The 25,059-nt window shown below is 41.0% G+C and overlaps 1 protein-coding gene across 2 annotated transcripts in view; it reads left to right on the top strand.

Moving 5' to 3' along the window:
• The window catches only part of SLC2A13 (solute carrier family 2 member 13), a 142,241-nt gene extending 122,573 nt beyond the window's left edge, over positions 1 to 19,668 (top strand). The window contains exons 8-11 of one of the 2 annotated variants that reach the window (XM_030959456.1): positions 14,866 to 14,987; positions 15,108 to 15,260; positions 16,374 to 16,502; positions 19,163 to 19,660. In XM_030959456.1, the coding sequence (XP_030815316.1) occupies positions 14,866 to 14,987; positions 15,108 to 15,260; positions 16,374 to 16,502; positions 19,163 to 19,182 (424 nt within the window). In that variant the 3' untranslated portion in view covers positions 19,183 to 19,660. Of the gene's footprint in view, positions 1 to 14,865; positions 14,988 to 15,107; positions 15,261 to 16,373 lie in introns of both variants that reach the window. The other variant, XM_030959455.1, reaches the window with a different exon arrangement.
• The last annotated feature ends 5,391 nt before the right edge of the window (positions 19,669 to 25,059 follow it).

Genomic DNA, 25,059 nt, shown 5'->3' with positions numbered 1-25,059 from the left:
CGGAATTTTATTGTAACTTTAATAGAAGATAATCTTGTCCTTTTTTTTACTGTTTAACTTGCTAAAGAGGGAAGACTTTTTTTTAGCTATTGTTACAACATAATTATATCTTAATGCCTGTACAAATAAAGTACTTTGTTTATTGTAGCTGAATTTTAGGTCTAAAATAGTGACCAGAGCAACACAATAATCTAAACTGAAACTGTTTACATTTCTTTCAGATAATTGCTTAGGAATTACTATTAATAGCTCTAGCATGATATTTCTACTCAACCAGTGGCAAATTCTGGATGCTTGAAAAGCCTTGTTATGAAGTGAATGTGTTCTGACTGGGAAATGTTTAGTTTTTATACTGAAGGCAGAATTTATTTGTTGGAGACACCCAGCACAAAACAGGATTTTAAAGCAGGGCTGGTTAGTTTGAAACACTGTCTGTACATTTGTTCTTTACCCATTCCTTTTTATTGCACTGTGCTGCAATAAAAACATGCTTCTGGATCGTACTCCAGTTACTGGTTAAAAGGCATTCTGGTAGGGAATGCCAACTGCTCTTTGGGTTACTTGGTACAACTACTTCAGATGCAAGCATTGAGGTAATTGGAATATATAAACAAAAGTAGCCCTCGGGCTAAAGCGTTATCTATCAAATGCTGCTGGCTGGAAAAAATTGTGTTATTTAAATGGAAAAATATTTGAGTCAGTGTTCTTCGTTTTAAAAGTGGTCCAAAGAAGAAGATGGTATGGTGTTCAAAATTTAAATATGTATCTGCTGAAGAAGCAAGCCTTCAGTTTTTTTCATTCATTCTCTGGCCAGCTGAAGGGGAACTAAAAGGGAAATACTCTTGTTCCCTGTTCAAAAAGCATGTTTGCTCCTAGCTGACAAAGGAGATGGGAAAGGAAAGGAGAAAAAAATGCCAGCGTGTACAAGAGAATTGTCAGTCTCCCATCAGTGTGCTTGGAGTATGAGGATAATTCCTGCAGCTTTTCTCTCTCTCTTATGAAATGTACATTAGAGAGTCTTTTACTGCCCACAGGAGCTGCTGCTAATTAGCTTCTCCAGCTGCTCATCTTCCTAGGGACAGACAGAGAGCCGTCCGTGTGTCCCTGCTGGGGCCGTGCTGAGCAGGGCAGAGCTCAGCCCTGCTCTGCTCATCCCAGGGCATCCCAGAGGGGCTCAGGGAGCTGCTGCTGGCACAGATGGGGATTTCCCCTCCTGCCTTGGACCCAGGAAAGGGAACTGACTCCTGTTTGGGAGCATGTGGATTTTTTATCTGAGAGGAGAATTTCCAATAGCTGTTTTTCACATTTATTTGGTTATTGACTATAAAGTTTGAATTTATATAAAAATAATTTGTGAAGACTGTCTCAGCAGATTCCTTTAGGATTTTACACTGTGAGATGGATTTACTAAAATTAAGTTTTCTCTGTTTGGAGGGTGCAAAATATTTTGGAAAGACCGCTGTGGATTTTTACTGATAAAGACCATTCAACAGGGCCAAACCCAAACCTCCATGCAGCAACTTGTGCTTTTAAGAGCATCCCTAATCCACATCTTACATACCTTTGTTCCATACTAAGTAATTCTTCAATAATCACAACATGGGATACAGTAAAATTTTCATATCTTCCCTTCTTAAAAGAATTAAGTTTTTAGAGGTTTTTTTTGTTGGTTGTTTGTTTTTTGGGTTTTTTTTTTTTTTTTTTTTTTGCTTTTGAGGGAAAATAAATCAACACATTTCTGCAGTAGAGCTGTTGAATAACTCAATATGTTTGATTAGCTTAAGTCGTAGAAATGACTGCATGTGCTGTTTGCGCGTGTGGTTCATTTCCTTTGAATGGAGGCAGTAACATCAATCCCTCCTGGCACAAGATGAACTGCAATTATTGATTCCTTTGATTTAAAGTTGTGGCCTTACTTTAACTCAGCTCTTTGGTTGGTACAGGCTAGGAGGTGGCAGGCTGTGAGGTGGCAGGTCATGCTTCTCAACAGCAGCACTTTGGGCATTTCTTCCTCCTTGCAGGATGCACAGAATTCCTTTTGTCCTGCAGCTTTCCACAGCTGTCAATTAGCTTTGCAGAGATAATAGTAAGGGATGAGTTTGAGGTTCTGCATGATTATTGAGTTCTTCAGACCTGTGATTCAGGTGGGGTGTATTCCCATTTAGCATATTTTCTTGGAAAAATAGCTATTGTTAAAAAGCACTTATTTATGTAAAACTCTTTTTAGATGTCAGAGGCCATGAAGGATAGATGATTACTTTGATTTCTGCCAAGTTCTTCAGCAGTCACATCCCAGACTGTTGAGTTGAATATAACAATGGAGACTTTGGTACCCAAAGTTCATAAATTTCTTAAACCAGAGATAATGAAACCATTTACCATATATATATTTTATGAAATTCGTTAGATTAGGCATGGGTATTGCACCTGCGTGCACAAATCAAGGCAGAGCAGCACTCTGTGTTAAGTGCTAGCTCTCACAAATCAGGCATGAAATAATTATCTTGTTTTAAGTGTTCTTAGAGCCTTAGGGCTCCATTTTCAGTTACAACATTAATGATTTGCAGTGAATTTTAGGGCCGACAGCAGAGGAATCTTCTTTGGAGAGCTCTGTTGGGTGATTTAATTCAGAGCCTCCCTGGTACAGCAGGGATGGGTGGGGATGCAGTGCTTCATTCCCCTTCTGAAACAGGTTTCTCTGAGCTTTTTAGGGCAGAGCTATTGCCACCTACTGGAATCAGGGAAAAGCTCTGCTTAAAAAATACTGTTCCATCATCTATTTAAAACAATGAATGCAAGATCTCAAGTATTGTCTGGTTAGATTTCAGTTGTGATGGCAAACAGTTGCTGACAGTAGTTAAAATGTAATATTTGTGTCTAAATTGCTGTTACAGAAAACAAGTGTCACAGTTCAGTACTTAGATGGAAGATTATGGTGGTCAAAATGTTATTGTTAGAACTGTTGAAATGTAAACTTTATATGTATGTCAATAACTAGAAATTGAACAGAGCAGGGAAGTCCTCAAAAGGCATGCTAATGCATGTAATATTGATCTCTATTTTAAACTCCTTGTCCTTATGTGGTATTTTGTCTCAGATTCAAGAAGAAAAGCAAATTTAGAAAGTCTCCCTCCCCTTTCCTTTTGTTTCAGTAAAAATTGCCAAAGGATTGATACTTTATTCTCTCTTCAGCTCCCATTGAAATATGAGGTTAACTGAGGTTCTAAGGTATTAACAGCACTATGAAAAATTCTTTCTGCACAATGCTGCTTCAGCTGGGAGGTACAGGGTCTGCTGCCTGGAATAAGCAATAAATTATCTGTAAGCCTCAGCAGTGTGCCTGCAGACACAGAGCAGACCCAGGTTGTGCTGGAATTGTGTCACTGTGTCCCATCTGTGGTTTGAGGTTGGGGTTTGGGTGGGATTTGCTTTGTTTTTCTCAATTGAACTATAAAATCTTGCCATTCCTTGCTAGCTTCACATACCAGGTTTCAGCATGAAGGTGCAGTTTTTATGATACCTCTGTATGCCTAAAACTTTGGGGTAGTTAAAACAATCAATTTTTTTTCTCTTTGTTGTTTTCTAAAGTGTTTGGAAGCATTCAGAAAAGAAAAAAAAATGGTAATGTAGAACCTATTTCATTTGGAGGGTGAATTTTTCTGAGTTACCTTGATACTAAGTTACAATAACCACCTTGATTTCTTTGGTCTTTGATTACCACAGTGTTGGAAATGCTTCTGACAATTGTCACTCAAGGGATGATTTTGACATGAAGACATTCCTTTGACACTACCACTGGCACATGGTGGACAGCACAAGCATCAATAAAGGTTACTTGTAAATTTAAGTAAGAGTAGGAAGTCTGGATGGAATTTGTTTAAATCAACTTCAGATGTCTGAAATTGTGACCTTGAGCTGTCTTATAGTTCCTCGATTAATGGAATAGAAAATGTTCCTTTTTTTCCTTTGCAGCTGGTCTTTGCCTGTGTTTTAGAGAATAGACTTTCTTATGCCATGCCAGCAGCTCTTGCATGCTGTTCTGTTAATATTTCTTCAGTTAATATTAAAATGTTGATACTTATTATTATTGAGCCCTACACTTAGCCCTTCCCACCAGTATTCATTGGACCTCTCTGTCTTTATTTAGCATTCAAAAGAGGCAACACCTGGGAGAACTGATATTTCTGCAGTGATTAGGTAGCTGGTTGGTATTTCTGTTATAGCCAAAATAACTTTGGAAATTATAATTATTATTAAGAAAATGAAATGTAAATTCAGGTGAAAAACCAAATGAGATTAAACATCAGGTGGATATTTGTTTTATGGTAAGCCTGCATGAAATTCCAAAGTGCTGCATTTGACATCATAATCCTCAGACCAGTTTGTTTCAGTAATTTTATTATTGAGTGTCAATGCTGCAATCAGAGAGACTAAATGCTTTTAAATGTGGAAAGAAAAACTAGAAGTTCTTCTAATTTTCTGTCAGTAGTTTGGTTGCAGTCTGGTGCTCCATCCATGATCTCTCCAACATGTCAGAGCAGGGATGACCCAGAACTTCCACCAAAAACTCAGGAGCAGCAGAGCAGCTGCAGTTCAGGAGAAGACCAGGAGCACTGAGGTGCAGCAAGGGGTCTGCACACAAGTGGAATTCTTACTGAGCCAGTCTGTCATGGGTCTTCATTGCCAGTCTGTTTTTAACAAAAAGTACTTGAATCTCCTACATTTATAAGCAATTTTGTCCTGAAAGAGCTCCAACAGAATGAAGCCTGCCTGCCTGTAGGCAGGAATAGAATGACTAAATCTGTCTGGATTTTGCTAGAAAGCCTCAGGCAGCACAAGTTAGCTCTGGCAGCCCCCAAGGTGACTGATGGACACTTCCCAGTTAGTGCTCATCCCTGAAATTCCCCAAAGGTTTGCCTTTCAGAAGAAATGGCCAAATCATTAATGAGCACTCCCTCCTTTCAGGGAAGCAGGGGAAGCTGGCAATGACTGGGTGTGTGTGCTCACTGCTGAAATGGATTGTTCCAAAAGTGAACTATTTCTGTATAACCACAGAAAAGCCACTAAACAATCTTTAAAGCCCATTCTGGGGTCACAGGGAGTCCACAAGTGTTTCTCAACCATGATGGCTGCCAAGAGGGAAATAATAGCTCATTCTGTTTCCAGAATGACTCTGTGATACCTTTTTGCTGCTTGTCATGCAGAGACAGCTTTGTGCTTATATTTTAAATCTGTGAAATGGCATCTACTTCACAAGCAGTTAAATATTCCCAGATGTCATTTCTTACAAGAGTTTGCCATGTGCCTGTGCCCTTACTGTGGCATGAGATGTTTTCTTTTCAGTTTGTACTTGATTGCAGTGAACACAATTAAATTGAGCTTTTGTGGCAGCCACCAAGGTGGTGGGAGCAGGAATTCTCATGTCCCACTGGCCACTCTGTGTGCAAGTGACATCCCCGAGCCACGGCCCCATCACACACATCATGTCTCCATCCAGACCTGCACATGAATACATGATTATAAAAGTGTTGTAGCACCCTAATTGTGGGTCTTTACCAGGTCATGGAGTTTTTTCCACTCCATCTGGTAGAATGCAGTGGGTTTCTTATCTTTTTTTTATATTACTGTCATACTAAAATACCTATTGATCATGGCAAAGGCTTCAAAATGTTGGGTGATATCACTTCCATCATGTCTACTCAAATTTCTAAACATGCTTTGCTGATCTGCACCTCTGGGAAGTTCTTCAAGAGTTGATAATACCTGAAAGAAAGAAATAGTGGGAACTGCAGCATTTAAATGAAGTCTTTCAATATGAGAATTAGGACTGAACTAAACTGTTTCTTTATCTCTTACTGGATCTTTCTTATTTTGAGGATTGGCTGAGGCTTTTTAAAAACAGCACTGGAATCTGGGAGGCTTCATGACTTGCTGAGGGCACTCTGCTGGAGCCCACCTTTTATAAAGCATTTATAAAGTTGGGGTTCTCATGCACATCATTAGTTTGGAAGCTACAAGGAATAGTAGCACTTGTCTTGAAAGAGAGTAAAAGATTTAGGGTTAGTGAAGTTGTTCAAGGACATGAACAAATAGTTTTGTGATGAGAGGTGAGATCTCAGTGGACCACTGGGCACAATTGCTTGAAGAGCCACAGACCTTAGCAACAGGAAATGCTGAAGGGACAAACATAAGATTTATTTGCATACTAAGAATATTTCAGTAAGAACTGTTGGACAGTTTAGTGGTTGTGAAACACTCTGATTATTTTTAATTTTTTGAATCAGTGTATTCTACATATGAAAAAACAGGAAAAGTTACTGAAGATTTCAATCTTTAAAGTACATAGATGTAAGTAAGCCACTGGAGTGTGTCCTTGACAGGGGGAAAAAGGCAGAAATCTTACATTACCTGCTGTTGCCTTCTGAGCCTTACCTGAAATAGGTCACTCTTTTATTGTTGCTTTTTCATAGACTTTTTTAGCTTGTAAAGACACAGAATTATGTTTCAAGTGGCAAAAAATATATTCTTGTGTCTTCTCATGAAGACACTGTGACCTGTTATCTAGTGATTGAAGTAGTTGAAACAATCACAGGCAGAAATGTATGAAGGACAGTGGCATTCAGCTAAGATGCTTATGCTCAAAACTAATTAAGTTTTTGCATTTTGATCAGCTTTTAATTTGAATTCTGCCCATTAAAATTCTGTACTTATGACTAGGTATTTGTTAAGTGAACAGTTGATTATGTTTCATAGTTGCATGACCTCTCACAAGTTCCTGTGCTATTAATATAACTTTTGAATTATTTATGGTTATGAAATCATACAATTTAATTATTACTAATTAATTCTAATTAATTATTTTATTACTAATTAATTCTAATTTTTACTGGGGTTAACCAAGTGTGTCCAGTCAGGATCAGAATTAGAACTAGGAAAGGACACTGTAGAGCACAGAGACATCAGATGTTTCCTGACACTTTTTGTGACCATCTGATACTTTGGAAGAGTAGGAGAAAGCTTGGAAAGAAAAATAAGTCAATATCTGTATAGTGCAGTGAAGTTAATTTTGTCTCCTGTAACAAAAATCTGGTATGTAGTTATTTCTGCTCCCAGTTTTTGAGTGCACTGCCAGCTGCTGTGAGGTCTGAAATGGTTGGGCTTTAACACTGGGTAAACATTATTCTGCATTTTCCTGGTTTGAGTCCATTTCCCAAGGTAAGGAGCACACAAAAGATGATGGGGAAGCCTGTTGGACAGAGTTCTGGCAGTAGCAGAGATTTGTCTCTCCCCTCCTGGCAGATATGATGAAGAATGAAGCTTGAAACCCTTGGGGTATGACAGCAGAGTGGGGGATTGTAGCTGACAGCTTGGAGGTAGCCACAGGGACTTGCAAGGTGCCTGGATAGGATGAAAGAAGTCTGAGGGAAATCCCAAACTGAGCGTCTTTCACTGGGAGATTGGAGTTGTCTAATCCCACCACAGGGGCTTGCTCAGCCCCACAGCTCAGCGGTCACTGTGATATTTTATGAAAAATCCCTTCGCCAGGATTTCTTCTCCTGACAAGATGAGAAGCCTCAGCTTCTCCATGTTTTGCTGCTTTGGAATGTGATTTGGAGAATTGTTTACCCAGCATGTGAATTGTTTTTAATTAATGGCCAATCACAGCCAGCTGTGTCCGACTCTGAGGAGTCAGTCACGAGTTTCATTGTCATTTCTTTGCTGGCCTTCTGTCCGTATCCTTTCTCTATGGTTTAGTCTCAGGGTCGGCTGCTTGTTCTCTGCCCCCGAGGTGAGTTGGGTGGTCCAGGGAGCGACCCCAGGCTCTGAAGAATGAGACTGGACTCTCTGTTGTTCGGTCTTCAGGTTGTTTATTAAGTCTTATCTACAAAATTTTCTCCCTGGCAGACAGAGGTCTGACCAGCAAGGCAGCCACGACGCTCTCCGCCCGCCCCAAGGCTGCTCCGTCTCTTATACCACAAATTACGTATATCATATTTACCTTTACCTTCCAATACCTATCACCCATGTTAGACAGTGCACCTATGTTCTAAACTAATCCCCAAGTGCTAACATCACAGCAGAAGATGAAGGCCAAGAAGAAGAAGGAGAAAGGCTGGACACACCCAGTTCCCTCCATCTTGCCTCCTGAACCCCCATACCAAAAAACCCAAAATCTTCTTTTCCAGCCCGTGATAATTTCACTATTATTCTACCTAAACTGTTGTGGCTTGCTGATCTTCATATAAGGTTGGTAATTTGCTCCATGGGTCATAATCAAAACCACAGGTGTCTTGGGCTCTGTGACAGGGTCTCTGAGACCCCTAGCAGGGGTCCTGGTGTCCTGGACTGCCAGAGGTGTGTCCTGGGTCCCAACAGTTTAGTATAGTTTTAGTATGTCATTTTCATATCATATCATAAAATAATAAATCAGCCTTCTGAGAACTTGGAGTCAAGTTTTCATCTCTCACCTTGTCCTGGGGACCTCACAACACCACACTCAGGAGTGTCCAGCTGGCACTGTCACACAGCTGAGTTTCTTCCTTTGGCAGCACACACAACAACTGTGTTGTCCGCACTTCAGAATCCACTGATAGGTGGTTACAAAAGTACTGAAATGTCCAGATCAGCAAACAGTTCAGAACCCCTTTGATGTGATTAATTTTGAGCAACTATTTGTCATGGGGAAAAATTGCTCCGTTTCCAGGCTGTTGTTACTCAGACTATTCAGACTGAACTACAGCTCCAGCAATCTCTTTATCAGGCAAATTCAGATGCAGTTGAAAAGCTGGAATTTCTCAGCTTGTGAAAGTGTTTGAATTCAAACTTAAAGATTCTTACATAAATAAATAATAATATTTTAAAATTATGTTCATCTGTGATCAGGTAGCCAGGACAGAGGTAGATCAGAACAGTGTGCTAAGTCTCTTGCAGGTGTGTGTTCTGACATGACTGAGAATCATGGAATCATTTTGATTGGAAAAGGCTCTTAAGATCATCAAGTTTGTAGCTGTAATGGATAGATCCTGTAGCAGGGGGGGATCAGTGTGATAAAGACTTTTTCCATCACGTACAGATGCACCAGTCATCTACTGAGGTGCAATTTTGCTTTCTTTGCTGTGAACTAAATTATTTTTCCAGGTTTTTGAAACATATACTAGTATTTTTAAAACTCTTTGCCAGTTATAGCAAAAGGCTTCCACAAGTGTCCCAAAACTCTGTATTTTATGCAATGAAGGTTAAGCAATGTATAGCTGAATCCCATGATTCAGCTATTTTATGGCAATAGTTTTTCAAGGCTATATCTGTTTGTTCTTTTCTGGTTATCTGGAATTCTGGGGTTTTTTTGGTTTTGGTTGAGGGATTATTAGGGTGGGGTTTTTTTGTTTTTCATTTGGTGTCATCTGGTGTAAGAAGCTTCATCTGTAAATTTTTAGGTAACATCTGGTTTAATGGATGAATTATTTCTCTGTGTAAACTATAATGTGAAAGTGATAAATGCAGACTTCTCCAGAGAGGTGTGGAACTTCTGAGACATGGACCACAGTAGCTAGGGAGCTGTGGGAAAGCTTAGAAATTACTGATTCAGACATTAGTCAGGTTTAAAGTAATCTGTTTGCCTTCAGGTTGAGTTGCAGTTCATTTGATGCTTTAGACAGCATCTTTACCACATGTATAAAAAAGGAGCAAGGATTTTTCCTTAAAACAGAATATGCTGATTTATAGTGAAATTATTGCTCATGGTTTAACTGGTTTCTGTGGGTTGTGCGGATGTAACTATTTGGGATGTATATGGGTGGATTTGGGAGGCCACTTGATGGACAGGGTAGGGGTGGTTTCCGGAGCTCTCCTTAGTTAGGTGTCTGACTACCACTGAGTTATTACACAGTTCATCTGGTACCTTGCTAAATTCTGCCCTCTAAGGTCATTGGGAGTTTGTTCAGACAATTAGCAGAAGAGGAGGGGCTTGAACTTATGAGGACTAATCCAAATGTTGAGATTCAGATTCTTCTACAGGATGAGTAATTGATTGTGGATAAATAATCTTAGTTGTTCCCAAGCATCATCCACAAAAACCTTCCTCCATCCAAACAGCAGCTACTCTAAATTATGTCTCTTTTGTCCTCTGTCATTTCCATGACAGACTTCAGATGAAAACATGAGACCATGAACTTGGCATAAATTTATATTGTTCAGTGGATTGCCATGATGTGAAAGTCAGCACTCTACACAGGAGACTGTAAAAATCTCCTTGAAGGAGATTTAGTAAATCAAATATATTTGTTTTACACTTGAGACTTAAATTGGTAAATTGTAGATTATCATCATCCTGATAACCCAGGCACAAAAGGCTGGCATAAGAGCAGTCCTTACGTAGTTTTACTAGTGTTAGAACAAAGAAATGAGGGATTAGTGAAACTGTGAATTTACTATAAAATCTTTGTCTGCCATCAGCACCTGATGTCAAAGTCTATCTCAGAGTGAAATGTGTAATTTTGAAATATGCTTGTTCTAACAAGCATTTTACAGAGATGGACTATCATACTAGTGTTTTTCTTCAAAAATAATTTCCTTTGCCTGACTTGATTTGAATTTTGACCTTTTAAGATTTTTGATCTAAATCCATTTAAGATGCTTCTGAAGGGCTTAAAAGACAATGAGAAGTCAGCAGCTTTCATATTAAAAATACATTAACTGTTCACATTGAAACAATTAATTCAAGAAAAAGCTGTATCTTTAGGGCTAGACAGTCCTCATTGCACAGCAAAGGAAAAATTAATGGATATTTGAGAAGAAAATCAAATTGGTCTCTGTCTTGTGCTATGTCTTGCCCAGCCATTTCTCCCACTGGGGTTTTCAGTGTTGTGCTTCAGAATTATTGTACAGCCAAAATGGCTCAAGTATTACAAAAATTTACATTGATCATCAAGGGAAGTGGTTTTATCCTGTTTCACCCTCCTGTAATTTGCAATAATATTTTAGGCTCTCCACACTGGCTCTTTTCTTACCTTCTTTTATGTGCCATATGAACGTAATTTAAGGAGATGGGGAGCAAAGCTTTAGTTCTTTTGAGCTTCAGACCGTATCTGATAGAGGGTGGATTCTGTGATTTCGAAACTGACCATATAATGCTTGTAATTTGAAAACCTACTGATCTCATTTATTTTCAGTCAGTTGAATTTTTTGCATCTACTGTTGGTAGGTCAGGCTTTCATTAATTAGAACTGATGTACATCTTAAGTAGCCTGTAGAAAACACTTAGCCAAAAAAAAAAAAATCATGTTTTTGGTCTGGCAGTAGTTTCAGAGGCTATGATGTGGTGTGTCCTCACTGGTTGTACCAATGTGACTGTTGCCCAGCATATTGGTACATGCAAACTCTGCACCAGGACCTGACTGCATCATTTCACTTGTACATTTACAGGGAATTGCCTGGGTGGTCACTCAAAGTGTTGCAGTCAGCAGTTTAATGACCAAGTGGCACCAGTGACAAGTGGCCCTCTTCAGGGGTCAGCACTGGAGCTGGTGCTGTTTAGGATTTTTGTTGATGACAGGGACACTGGGATTGTGTGCTCCCTCACCAAGCTGGCACCAAGCTCTGTGCTGCTGTCAGCCTGCCTGAGGGAAGGGATGCCATCCAGAGGGGCCTGCACAGGCCTGACAGCTGGGCCCATGGGAACCTTCTAGAACCATTGAATCATCAAGGTTGGAAGAGCCCTTTAAGATCAAGTCTGACATAAGCCCAGCCATTGTAACTACCCCTGTAACCACTAGAGCACATCAGCCTCTCAAACACCTCCAGGGATGGTGACTCCAGCACTCTCTGGGCAACCTACTCCAATGCCTGACCACCCTAACAGGGAAAAAAATACTTCTAAAATCTAACCTGAATCTCCCCTGTCTCAGCTTAAGGCCTTTTCCTCTGGTCCTCGTACTTCAGTCACTGTAGAGGAGTCCAGCCCTCATCTAACCACAATCTCTTTTTGGGTAGTTGAAGGCAGCGATGAGATGCCCCTTGACACTTCTTGAGACTGAACAAACCCAGCTCCCTCAGAACTCATAAGATCTGATTCCTAAATCATTAATGACTCTTGTTGCCCTTGGCTGGACATGCTCCAGTACCTCAATGTCCTCTTCAAAGTGATGACCCCAGAGCTGAACACAGGATTTGAGGTGCAGTACAGTGCTGGGTACAGTGGGGTGTTAACTGCCCTGCTCCTGCTGGCCGCAATATTCCTGACACCAGTATTCAAGATGCCACTGGCCTTCTTGGCCACCATCAACAGGGATGTTAACAGGCTGTGGAAGAGGCTGCCCAGAGAAATTGTGCACGCCTCATCCCTGGAAGTGTTCAGGGACAGTTTAGATAGGGCTCTGAGTAACCTGGTCTAGTGAAAGGTGTCCCTGCCCATGGAAGGTGCAGGTTGTAACTTGATGATCTTTAAGGTCCCTTTCAGATCACACCTTTCTATGATTCTTTGATTTTCTTCTGTATTTCAGCTTATGAAGTGATGGGTAGCTGGTCCTCTGTTTCCATCATATATGCTCCGTTCATGGAGGACAAAATTCAAAATTTTCTCTGGTAATAAACTGTATGCTAATTATAAGTATGTTCTTCAGCAAAATAATAGGTCCTGTATAAACAGTGGTACAATAGTAGAATTATCACAGCAATAGAGCTTGAACAAATCTCCAGCCTTGAAGTGTTATTTTTTTAACATTCCAAGCACTGCAAGATGCCAGCAAATGCAGATGTCTTTGCTTTTACTATGTGTACCATGCTGGTTTACAACTGAAGGATAAGCAAAGCACAGTTTATTACTGCCATGTTTCTATTTAATCTAGTCTCAAGTGCTGTTTTTCCCATTTCATTGCACTGAATCTGCTTTTTTTGCAACACAATTTCCTTCTCTGTTAGGGGCAGACAGTGGAGAATAGATGAGTAGCTCAGTCACAGGAGACATCTGGTTTTCCCTTGTATCATTTGTATCCCAATCTGTCAGAAGCAGGACACAATTGGGGAAAGATGGCGGGGGAAGGAAACACACTGACCTGCCTGCAGTTGTGTCTGTGTGAATCAGCATGTTGGTTTGTGCATCTCATGGAGATGGATGCAGGATAATAAACCAAGTATGTCTTTGTTTACAGTTTTGTTTGAGAGAAACCTCTCTGCAGAGCTGCCAATCTGGCTGGGCAGAATGGAGAAATTCATCTCAGCATCAAGATGCTTAAAAGTGCTCATCAACTTGTATTCATTACAAACACCTGCAAATGAAATTTGTGCAGCAGCAAAAGAAGCAGAAGTGATGATGTTGAAGCAGTGTGAACTAAGCACTCCTGTGTCTGCAGTGGGCCAATCTATACCCAGGCACAAAGGATGTGTCTTTGAGAGGGATGTTCAGCTGATCTGTTTTCTGTGTTTTCCCCCTCAAGAGTGAAAATGAATCAATGCCCTGGATAAGATGGCCTTTCCAGGAGAACTCAGCAAGGCAGAGCTGAGGAAGGGTGGAAGGGTGCACTGGCAGCCCTGGCTGCATTGCTGACCCCAAATTAAGGGCTCAGCATTTCTCCACTTGATCAGGTGCTGCTCCAGTGCAAAGTGGAACTGTAAACCTTACAGGTTACTGCCATTAAGGAAACATTAGGGTTTTACCAAGGTTTCAGATGTGCATTTTCCAGTATTTGTAGGGTTAACCTCTCTCTTTTAAATATTTTGGAGCTTTGGATTTCCAGCTGTACTGAAACTGGGTCTGCGACTTCACCATGATATCCTGCTTTAAATGTTGTCCTTTCATCAATGGTGACAAAGGGAAGATTTCTGCCCCAGGAATGCTGGGGGGGTTGGCCATCAGTGCTTGGCACATTGCTGCTCAACTCTGAAGCATTGCAGGGTGCCTGTTACTCCACCATCCACAACCTGTTGCCCACCTATTGCCTGTTGCAGGCATCTCCATTCTGGTTTCCCTACTGTCAAGAGGGTCATGTCCTTCACATAAGTGCTCAGCTAATCTAGAAATCATAACCCAGGCAGATGTTCCGCTCTCTGTGATTTCTTCTTTGCATAGGAAAGAGTACTGTCTGCTTAAGTCCTCTCTCCCAAAAGTGTAGGATTTTTAATCTCTAGCAATTGAAGTGGTGGCAGCTGAAAAGTTTCACTAGTTACATTTATGACTTGTTCCTTTAAACAAATGTTAATTTAAAAAAAAAATTGAACAAAAAATAAAGTTGTGAGTATGCCTTTAAGAAATGTTATATTGTTGGCAGTCAGAGGGAAAGAGGGAAATACCTGATCTTATACCCATTCCTTGAAATATAGAATTCCCACATGGTCCCTGCAATAGAGACATATTTTCTTTCAGTACCTAATTAAAGCTCTGCCTTCTCCTAAACTGTTTCACTGTGTAGGAAGGAAAATACACACCTCTTTTCTTTATAACTTCACTTGACCATGGCACACTCCACAGACTTTGCTGATTACTCCTGAAGTGTGCCACATGTATTTGGTTCAGCAGTGATGTAAGGACTAACTTCCATCTGACTTTAAATCCTTATGTGCAGCATCTTTATCTCAAAGCCCTGCTGCTGCAGCTGGTTTTGCACTGTGTGATATTCCTGTGAATTGGCCTTGATGGCTTTGGTATCACCATTTTTGTAGTAATGACTGGTTGTTTGAGGGAGGTCTGTAAATAAGTAAGTGTTTAAACTCGGGGATGTTCTGCTGATTTCTCTTCCTAAGACCAGGCTTGAGAAAAAAACACATTTCTTGAACTTTGCTCAAAACCTTGTACATTACTTGCCATGTTTATATTGCAATGTCAAGTAGTGCCCTGAAAATTCTTTAATAAAAAGGAGTTTTGTTGATTTTCAGGTGTTCAAATGAATCCATATTCAAAAAGGAAGATTTATTTTGGGCATACAATTTCTGCCCCACTCCGTACTCTTGGACAGCACTTCTGGGCCTTATTTTGTATTTGGTTTTCTTTGCACCTGGTAAGAAAATACTTGGTTTTGCTTATAAGTTTAAAATGTCAAATAGTGAAGCTGCATGTTAAATTTATTGTTGAGTCCAGCCACTAAAGTCAGATTGATCTTTTTATTCCTGATTCTTAGGGATGGGTCCTATGCCCTGGACTGTCAATTCTGAAATTTATCCACTTTGGGCCAGAAGCACAGGAAACGCGTGTTCTTCTGGAGTCAACTGGGTTTTCAATGTGCTCGTGTCACTGACATTTCTGCATACAGCTGAATACCTGACATACTATGGTAAGTCACAGTACTGTCCATATGTGCAGTACTGCCATTGGCACAGAGGTTTTCTATGGATTCTGGGTCCCTCCACTGGTTTTGTTATGAAGTGTCAAAGCAATGTTCTCAACCCACTGTGGTTTTGTAGAGATCTGCTTGGATCTTAGTGTTTGGTCTGGATTTCATAAGAAGCATTTATTTTTGTCCTTAACTGAGAACCCAGACAGTTGATTAAAACAGAGAAGCTGGAAAAAACCACTTTTGATTTAGTGAAATAATGCTGATTCCCACTTAAGGTGACAGCATCTGCAGTTTTCCACTTTATGGTGACATCCAAAGCCAGTATCAGATGGTACTTGCAGAAATGCAGCTGTTGATAAAGTGCTGTCTGTGGGACCCTGTGGTGTGTTTGTCAGGTTACTGCTCAGCCACTCTGGTACAAGTCATTTAAATCACATTAATCTGCCAGGGAGATGATGTGACCTTCACATCCTTACTTGTGCAGAGCCTTTCAGCTCTGCTTGTTATTCCTTTGAGCCATCAGTGTACCAGCTCTAGGTAAATGTTTGTTGGTCCTTTGCTACCTGCTCTGCCCCTCTAGATTGGGTGGATTGTGGGCAGGAACAAACTCAGTATTAATTGTCACCACAAAGCACTTTTAAATAATAATTAAGTGTAAAAGTCACAAACATTATTTTAATCCTGACTCATTTCTTTTGCTAGAGCTTTTCATTTTGAAGACTTCTCTAATGTGTCCTTCACTGTCAAGACAAACCAAGAAAGCTTTTTCCTTTCACATCTGTTTTTTTTTTAATTTGGGCATGTGATTGTCTAATTGCTGTTTATTTTAAGAGCAGAGTGACTTGCCCAGAAAGGATGTGTATTATCTTTCACATGAATTGGAATTGCCTTTGTCAATTTACTTTGGTGAGGAATGAGTCAGTAAAGAGTCCTTCTCCTACAGCCACAGCTCATTGTTGTAACTCTGCCACTCCAGCCTTTGCTTTCACACTCTGCTGCTGTGTGAAAGCAAAGTGTGCTGTGCCTGCTGCTTCTGCCACTCCCCTGCCCTGGCACGGGGGAGGGATGGGGACCTCTGTAACTGACTGTGACAATGGTTTTACTTTGCAGGAGCCTTCTTCCTCTACGCAGGCTTTGCTGCCTTGGGACTGGTTTTCATCTATGGCTGCCTTCCTGAGACTAAAGGGAAAAAACTGGAGGAAATTGAATCTCTGTTTGAAAACAGGCTATGTACATGTGGTATGTCAGATTCTGATGAAGGGAGGTACATCGAGTATATTCGGGTGAAGGGAAGTAATTACCATCTTTCTGACAATGATGCTTCTGATGTGGAATAATTTTCAGCTGCTGATGTATTTAATCATTTAAAAGCCTTCTGGGGGAAAAGCAGCTCTCTGATGACCTCACTGCCCTGCTTCTGGTCTGGTTCTCCTTTCTACTGTGTATTTAAAAATGCCTTCATGTTCAAAAATGCTCCATTTGGGAGGAAATTCAATATGCTAGCGTTTTCTTGATAACTGAAAGCAATGGCTTCCAAAAGAGATTGAATTCCACAGTTATGTGACTTTACCAAGTGTGTGTGACACTGCTCCATCCCCAGAGGTTTAGTAGGGTGCACTGTACCAGATGAATACAGGAGGCTATGCTAGATGGTCAGGGGCTGTTCTTATCTCCAATGCTGACAAAACCTGAAATAATCGAGTGGCTGATGAGAAAGCAGCTGTTGGATCCCCATCCCATAGGAGCCGAGGAAGAAGCTCTGCTGTGCAGTATGACAAAGGATGAAATGCATAAGCTGCTGTAACAGTGACCATTTAAAAGGTTTAACTGATTGGGAAAATACAAATACCTGCTGTAACCATCAGAGGGACATTTCCCAAATTTACCCAAAGAGAGAGAATTTCCATTATTTATTTGAGCTAGCAAGTAGAGAGCCATACTTACCTGGATGGGGGTTCACTAGGGTGGTGTGTGCCTGTGCTACACTGGGTTATCCACCCACTGCTGCTCCTGAGTACATGCTGCAGTTGGGAGTTGATGTTTGTGAGAAAAACTGCCAAAATTGATTACTGACAGCAGGACAACAGAGCTCAGTACATGGCCACATGTACAAATGTACTGCTATATATTGCTAGGTACAACATAGAGGCTTCAGTTAAAAAAAAAATGTTTGTTTTCCTTTTTAGCATTTGAACATATTTGTTTGTGCCTAGTTTTGAACACAAAAATACCATTAGCTAAAAGAAAGAGAAGGAGGGGAGAGGGTTTGTGCTGCTAAATGCACATTGGTCATCCCTCCTTCGCCTTTTGCTTGTGAATAATTATTGCCTTCAGTGTATCTCCATATGTGCCGAGTAAATGACTCCCAGCACATTTTTCTTCAAATTTCCATAGTCAATTGGTGTCTTGCTGGATCTAAAGAGAAATGTTAGCCATGGGCAGAAGCCTGCATCTCATATTAATTGCCTTACCGAAGCATTGCAAACTTGTCAAGAAAATGTCAGGCACAAAACTAACTTGGCTGCCTTTAGCATGGTAATGAAAATATGAATGGTATTTTATTCACCTGCTGTGATTGCTTGCCTTGGCAAATTGAATTTTATGCAGCTACATAAAAATATTATTTCTTTTTTCTTTGTCCTGTCCTCACTGCTTTAAGTCTTCAAAGATATGAGTTTGAAAGCATCAACAATTCAAATTCTTATCTTTGAAACATTTGCTTCATGAAAGAATGTGGGAAAATTCCTCTGCCTGTGGGCTGATACCCATTTGTTTGGTAGAAAATACATTTATTTTTTCATTGTGTAAAGATTAAAGAAGTCATCAGGTTCATTAGCTTTTATAGATTTGGTTTGTGGGTTTTTCTTGGGTTGAAAAATGTTTTTAATGTTGGGTTGCTATCAAAACCAAGCCTGGACATTTGTTACTAAATTATTTTTATCTAATAACATGGGGTTTTGTTGTTGTAAAAAGTCTGACATTATGTTATCTAATCTTCTGTGGGGGGAGTTCTTATTCTCCGATTATTGACCTTCAGGGATTGGGTGTATTTTGGTTTTTTTCTTTTTTTCTTTTTTCTTTTTTCTTAATCAGAGAAATATTTTTGGAAAGAAAACATTTTAAGGAATCCTCCTGTGACTTGACTGGGGCTAAAAGGGAAAAACATAGTAGACAGAGGGAATTTCAAATGAATCTTTGCAAAGAGCAGCTCGACCTTGAACGTCCCCTGTGTGGTGAGAGGGCTGGATTCTCATGCCTTCCATCTTGCCTCCCTTTTAAGCGCACAATATTTTAATGCTTGAAAGCACCAGCTGTAGAAAATGCTGAGATCTCCAGATCTACCTATTGCAAATGCTGAGGTCCTCAGACCTCCCTACAAATGCCCCTGCTGTGGGATGTCTCCCTTTGGCTGTCGCCTCTTTGAAGCCTTCACTGAAGGTGCAGTACCTGAAATGAGAAAATTAGCTACTTGGCACAGAGAGAAGAACAAAATCGGTTCAAAGAGAAATTAACTTATTTCTGAAACCAAAAAATGGTGTTTGAAGGCCCGAATTGGAAGCAGTTTCGTTACCTAGAGCAGTGTGTGAATAGGTTTGAAACAGCCAATCTGTGCTTACACAGTTTAAGTGGTTTAAGTGGGTGTTTTCTGGCTTCTGGGGATGGGGACTTGGGGTTCTGACAGCCCCAAAAAGCACAAGCCCACATGCACCTTCACACCTGTGAACATTCCCTTGCTTGGGGTGTCTGGAGTGGGAGCCAGGTCCCAGCACTGGCCCCGTGTCAGTGCTGACCTCACTTGTGTCCACAGGGAGAGGGAAGGTGCAAGGACTGGGCAGAACTGCAGTGAAATCACTGGAAAGGTCACTGTCACAGGGTCAGCAGCCTCTTCTGTTTTGCAGGCAGTACTGGGGCTTTTTAGCAGCAGAAGATCCATCCTACTCTCTGCCAGCCTTGTTCCATGGACCTTCCCAAAGGGTGCTCAGTCCCATACAGCACTGGGCTCAATTTCTCACACAGGTTCAGTCTTACTGAAAACACTTTTCTGAAGGTTTGTATCCCCTGTTCTTTCTCCCAAGACACAGCAATTGAAACATGTATTTTGTTCCTCACTGCTGCTGGCCATGAGGGTACAAGATACATTGGCTTCTTTATTGTCCCTCCCTGTTCTGTGCCTACGGAGAGCGGGATTTAAGTCTTCCTTTTAGGGTTTCTTCACGCCAAGAAAGCATTCCATACCTTACAAACACTGAACCAAGCATCATGTGTATTAAAAATGAGATTAGATCCTTCAAATTAATCTTATGCTGTGGGGTTTTATTTTTAGAATCTGTGAACATTTAGAGTTTATGAAGAAAATTAGAAATATGTTTCTATTTTGCAAATATTTTTTATATTTATGAGTATTTTAAGTTTTAAGAGATTTTTGCTAAAGGTAGACTTAGTAACATTCCAGATAAAAGAATAAAAATACAGTGTAACTGAGTAATTTCTTATTACAAGAATTTCATTTATGAAGTAGCATAAATAATATGTCTAAGCACAATATTCTTTTATTGAAAGCTTTTTGCAGAAGATGTGAAATTGTTTCTTCACAAGGCTGCACACTTAATTCAGGTAATCTGTGCATCAGGAGTGTTAGAGTAATACTGCTGGTAGAGTTGGGCATATTGATTATACACAGCAATTTGAGATATTTTAATTCTGAATTATCCACCAACTCTGCATGTTGTGAGCTAACACTAACTATAAAAGAAGCAAGTCCTGATGCATTTTTAATATTTAAAAATTTAATTCATGTTAATTTGCATAGAGTAGTTTGTTCACCATGCTGAGTAATTTGAGATAATTTGGCACTTTTTTCTTCCCCTTGTCACTTTGTTGATCAAAATAATCTTTTAACAAGAGAACCAAACCTGTTTTGAAAATAGAGAGAGTCAAAGCAAGGCCCAGGAGCCATTTGGGGGCTGGAGTTTCATTGCTGTGTGGGCACCTTGGATGGGTCACTCTTGTGGACGTTCCCTTGGGAGGTGCAGTGACAACGCTGGCAGAAGTGGTGGGGCAAGAAAGGGTAAATCACAAAAGATCATTGCTCCAACACTAACTCATTTTGGGATGGGTTGATAAAGCCACATTTCACTCGTGTAGGAGTTAGGGTTGGGAGGGGAGAAGAAGGAAATGATGCACCAAAGGCACCACAAAGTCAAGTTTCAGTAGAGATGGGTGTTGTAGCCAGCAGGAGCAGTCTCTGCTTGTCTCCCTTGTAGGGTGGGGATGATGGGGTGAGGGACTGTGCTTGGCCCTGTGGATAGGAATGGAGGGGCTGTCAGGGGAAGGACCACTCTAGTGTTGCTCTCCCATGCCTGGTGGGAGGTGAGGATGTGGCAGGGGAGTTGGCACAGTTGTGCTTTTTTCCTTGGTGAAATCTCTTTTGCCATTCACTTGGGCTGAGCACTGGGGAGAAGTTTTGACCTTCAGGGGCTGCTACAGGCCCTAAGCAAGGGTCTTGCCTTAGGCCATGCAGTCCCACAGGCATTCAGCGGGCCAGAAAAAGACAGACCCTGTACTTCTCCACTTTTTACCCAGCTTTCTACTTCTTGGTGATGCTCTTCTAACATGGTCATTTTGAAATTTTACTTGCATTGTTGGCTTTGTTGGCTGAACATCACTACTGCGGAAGAGGCAGAATCTTTACAGCAGAGAATGATCTTGAGGTAGAAATCAAGGCAGAAGAGATGGTTCTGCAAAGCACTTTAAAGAGTAAGATATCTGTGCACTTTTTTCTGAGAGAATCAAGCTAACCAAACCCATTCCTCTGCACTGGGAAGAGAATCAAGCTTTGTGTACCAGGCCAGAAGCAGATAATGCCACAATATGTGCTTTATGGCAAAATGTGTTTTTATTGCGGGTAACATTTACAGCTTACATGTAGCTGCTGCCTATAAAGTGACTCAATTGTTCTCTGGATTTTAACAAGTCATACTTTTGTGCAAAAATCTTAGTGGTTTTCTATCAATCTTCATCACCTTGTGTACAGTACAGTTAAGCATAATCCACAGTGGTCTAGATTGTGGCAGTGTTTCAAATGTCAGCACAGTAAAATTTTAGGTGAACATTGTTAAAGAAATATTGTTGTTTGTGATACTGGGGGTTAAAATTCCTCAAAGGCAACTATATATAAATTTTAAAAGTCTGAAAAAAAAAGGCAGTTCTTATCTATTTTGTGTATGTTTTCATATAGAGAAGGAGTTTTTTATGTGCCAATAACCATCACTGTAGTGTTTTGTAAATGGGTGTTAATAGTGTTGCAGAGTTCTGTATATGAGAATATACTTTAGCCACAATGACCTGTTAGTGTGAACCATGGCATGTTTTTAATCTTACACCTCTCATCAGAGGTGCTCACTCGTTGGCTTCAGTAGAGCTCACTCATGCCAGGGGAAGTTTGACAAGAGTCAGGCCTCAACAATACAGACTTCATCTAAATCCCTGCTTTTTCACATTGTCCCTAGACAGTATGTTACATGTGAATGATCTGGCACATGTAATTTTAAAGCTTCAACTCCAATTCAGTTAATCTCCTTGATTTTGTTGAGAAAAATGCTGTCAGAATTTGCTTTGGCCTTTCATGACATTTATATAAACAAGGAGCATACTGATGAATTATGAATATTGTCCACCTATTTATAAAGGAACCATCTGTTTCTGATGTGTTAAAATAAAGGCAAATTTCTCTTGCTGCCTTAAACATTACACAGACTTTGGAGAGGACTGAATGTATGACCATCATTGTGACTTCTGCAGGAGAAACTTCATGGATGCTCAGCAGGTGTGAAACGAGGTGGTTTCATGGTGCTGGGATGCTCGTTACACTGCAGGCCCTGCCTCGTGCACGCCTGCCATCTGTTTGATTTCCAGTGTTCCAACAGTCCCTGGGAAACTGATGGGATTATGCATGTGCTTGATATTCTCCATGTGCTCAGTGTCCTGCTGGTCCGGGACATCCCTGGGAAGTGGCACGAGTCATGTCTCTGCTTTCCATTGTGAATCTCACTCCTCTACAAAATGGTTAACTGGATCTTGGTGGGACAAATGCCATCTAGAATATCTGAGACATTACTGGGGACCAAGCTGATAGTAATAATTCCATGTTGAATAATGTGCACATGGTGCCATCAGGCACACTGTAATCCCTGGGCACGGGTTATGGTATTCAGTACAAAACAGGTTTTGGCAAAACAGTTTGCTGGGTTGTCCAAGTCATTTCTTAACCATGTCGAAAATGTGCCATTTCCATTTCCAACCGGTCAAGCCTATAATGTATGAAAGTGTTGTACATTTTCTGAAACTTAAGTGATGTAAAATTATTTAATTGACTTATGATTGCTTTAATGAAGTTTGGTCTTTACATAAAAATAAATATCTTCAAAGAATTGTCAGTGCCAGAAGTGTAAATGAGCAAAATAAAAGGTGAGATACTTAATTACACAATTGTTCTCAAGGTTTCATTTGTTTGAGTATTCGGGTCACCTTTTAGAGTGGCAGCTTAACATTGCTCAGCAAAATGAGCTCAGACAGGTAAGTATCCCTTCCTTTCTGGAGGATTTGTGTGAAGAGCCGAATGCATCTATGCAGAGCTGCCAACTGTCCCAATGTCTCACCATGGGTTTGCAATGTCCTTTGCCCAAGCAGACTGGTTTCCTTAGAGCAATTTACACCATCAGACTTGATTATGGACTGAGGAAAGAGCAGGAGTTACTGTTTTCTTATGGAGAACTGTCCTAATTCTGTGTGTTTTATTAAGAAAATTGCTGGAATCGGTTTGATAGCTAAAAAAAGCAGCATGACTGTGACTGTGCTGTGCTGGGGCTGCCCTGGCTGCACTCCCCAGTGTGACAGAGGAATTGCACCCACGAGAACAAATGGAAGATGGTTCTGTTACATCCACCCAGCACAGGTACCCCAACTGAATCCTGGTGAGATCCAGAGCTGGCTCTCACAGAGCTGTAGCCTTTTGGTCCAGCATGCAGAGAGATCACAGCCAGTGGGGAGAAGCTGCAGTGGGAGACTGCTTGGCAATCCTGTATCTGTGGCAATGCATATCTCCAAGAGGGGAGCCAGGCAGCTCGGCACTGTGCACTGACAGCATCTCTTTCTAGGTTTCTGGCTGATGGTGCTTATAAAGGTGATGAGTGACTGCAGCTCATATTACTTGTCACCAAAACTACATGGCAGCTTTGTGGGATAATGAAAATCTGATGGCTCTGCTGTTAAACACTCAATTTTTTTTGCCTTCTGCCATTTGTCTATGCTCCAGCTACTATTACAAAACAACTACTGATGGATTGATTTTTGCCAAATGCATTCTCCCCTGTGTAGAACTGAACTGCAGGCAGTTACAGCAGTTGCTCAAAATCTTAGTGAGATTTTCAGGATCAGGACTGGGTGATGCCCCATCTGAACTGAAGTCACCCATAGAGTGCTGTGTGGCTTTTGCTTTGTGCAAGGCACCAAGTGCTTCACCAAGAAAGAGCCTTCTTTCAAGGCTCCTAACATTTGTGGGAGGTAAGTGGGGAACTTCAAAAAGGTAAGCTTCAAAAAAAAAGTCCTTTTTCTCTAATCTCAGTGGTCTCCTGCTGAGTTGCTCTGGGCTGGTTGAAGGGACCTGCTGCCAGTTGTCCCCTGAGCCGGTGTCCCTCCAGTTCGCCCCTCACCCCCACAGAGCTCCCTGCACAAACATACTTGGGCACTTCAGCTGTTGCAGTTTCACTTCCACTTGACCCAAAATGAATGGCATCTCAGCTCTTCTCCTGATGGACACTCTAATGCATTCAGCCCATCAAGCAACCAGCTGAGCTCTGTGGGAACCAGTCACACACACTTGCATCAGCAGTTCCACAGTCTCATCCTGGGGCTGTTTGTTAGCTGGTCTCCAGGGCAGGTTTTCACTCCCTTGTTTATCATGTGTTATTTCCCCATACCTGCATGTGTGTGGGTGTGATTGAGAAGGTCTACATAGTCCTGAAGTTTAGAAAGCTTTTGCCTTTTGAGAGTTAACTGCAGAACTACCAGGAATATTTTCTGCATCTTGATTTTGACAGAAAAATCTGGAGGGCTGTGTGAGTTTAATTTGGTTGGATACTTTTATAGGAGATGTTGGGATCTGGGTTTCAGGAGGATACAAGGATCCATCTGTTTTTCTGATGTGAAACCTTTGCCTTAGCTAGCACACTCTGATTTTGGGGGCTGTGATATCCCATGAAAGCTCAGATAGAATCCTTAATGCCAAACAGAAAAGCAGAGAGTCATACACAGAGCAATGAGATGTATTGTGTGAAGGAAGGAAGAGAAGCACACATCCAAAATGACCTGCCCACAATCTTGTAACACATTAACACCAGCACCAGCACACTCCCCCAGCACAGGGGGGACTTAGGTGCCTTTTATTGCAGGTAGAAAATGGCAGGGAAATGAAAGGCTTCCAAAGCAGCCATTCTATGGATCATTCTTCAGAAGATCAAAACACACAGATCCTTACAAAGATGCAGGAGTTATGCTCAGTTAAGGAGCGTGGAAGCTGCCACAGCAGCACTGATGCCAAGGGAACACATCCCTTGAGGGGACTCAGGTGTGAGAAGGGAAAACAAAGCCCCCCCTCTTTCATAAAAGCAGTGAATCACTGCAGTGTCCATCCCCACTGGAAAGAGAGTTACTTACAAATCATTAAAGGTGGAGAAAGGGGGTGGAGAGGTGGGGAAGATCCATGCCTGAAGGAACAGTGAGAGTTCGGGGGCCCATC

The sequence above is a fragment of the Camarhynchus parvulus genome, chromosome 1A, assembly GCF_901933205.1.
Source record: "Camarhynchus parvulus chromosome 1A, STF_HiC, whole genome shotgun sequence".
NCBI lineage: Eukaryota > Metazoa > Chordata > Aves > Passeriformes > Thraupidae > Camarhynchus > Camarhynchus parvulus.
Note: the sequence above shows the minus strand (reverse complement) of the source record. Positions and strands in the feature narration are given on the sequence as shown.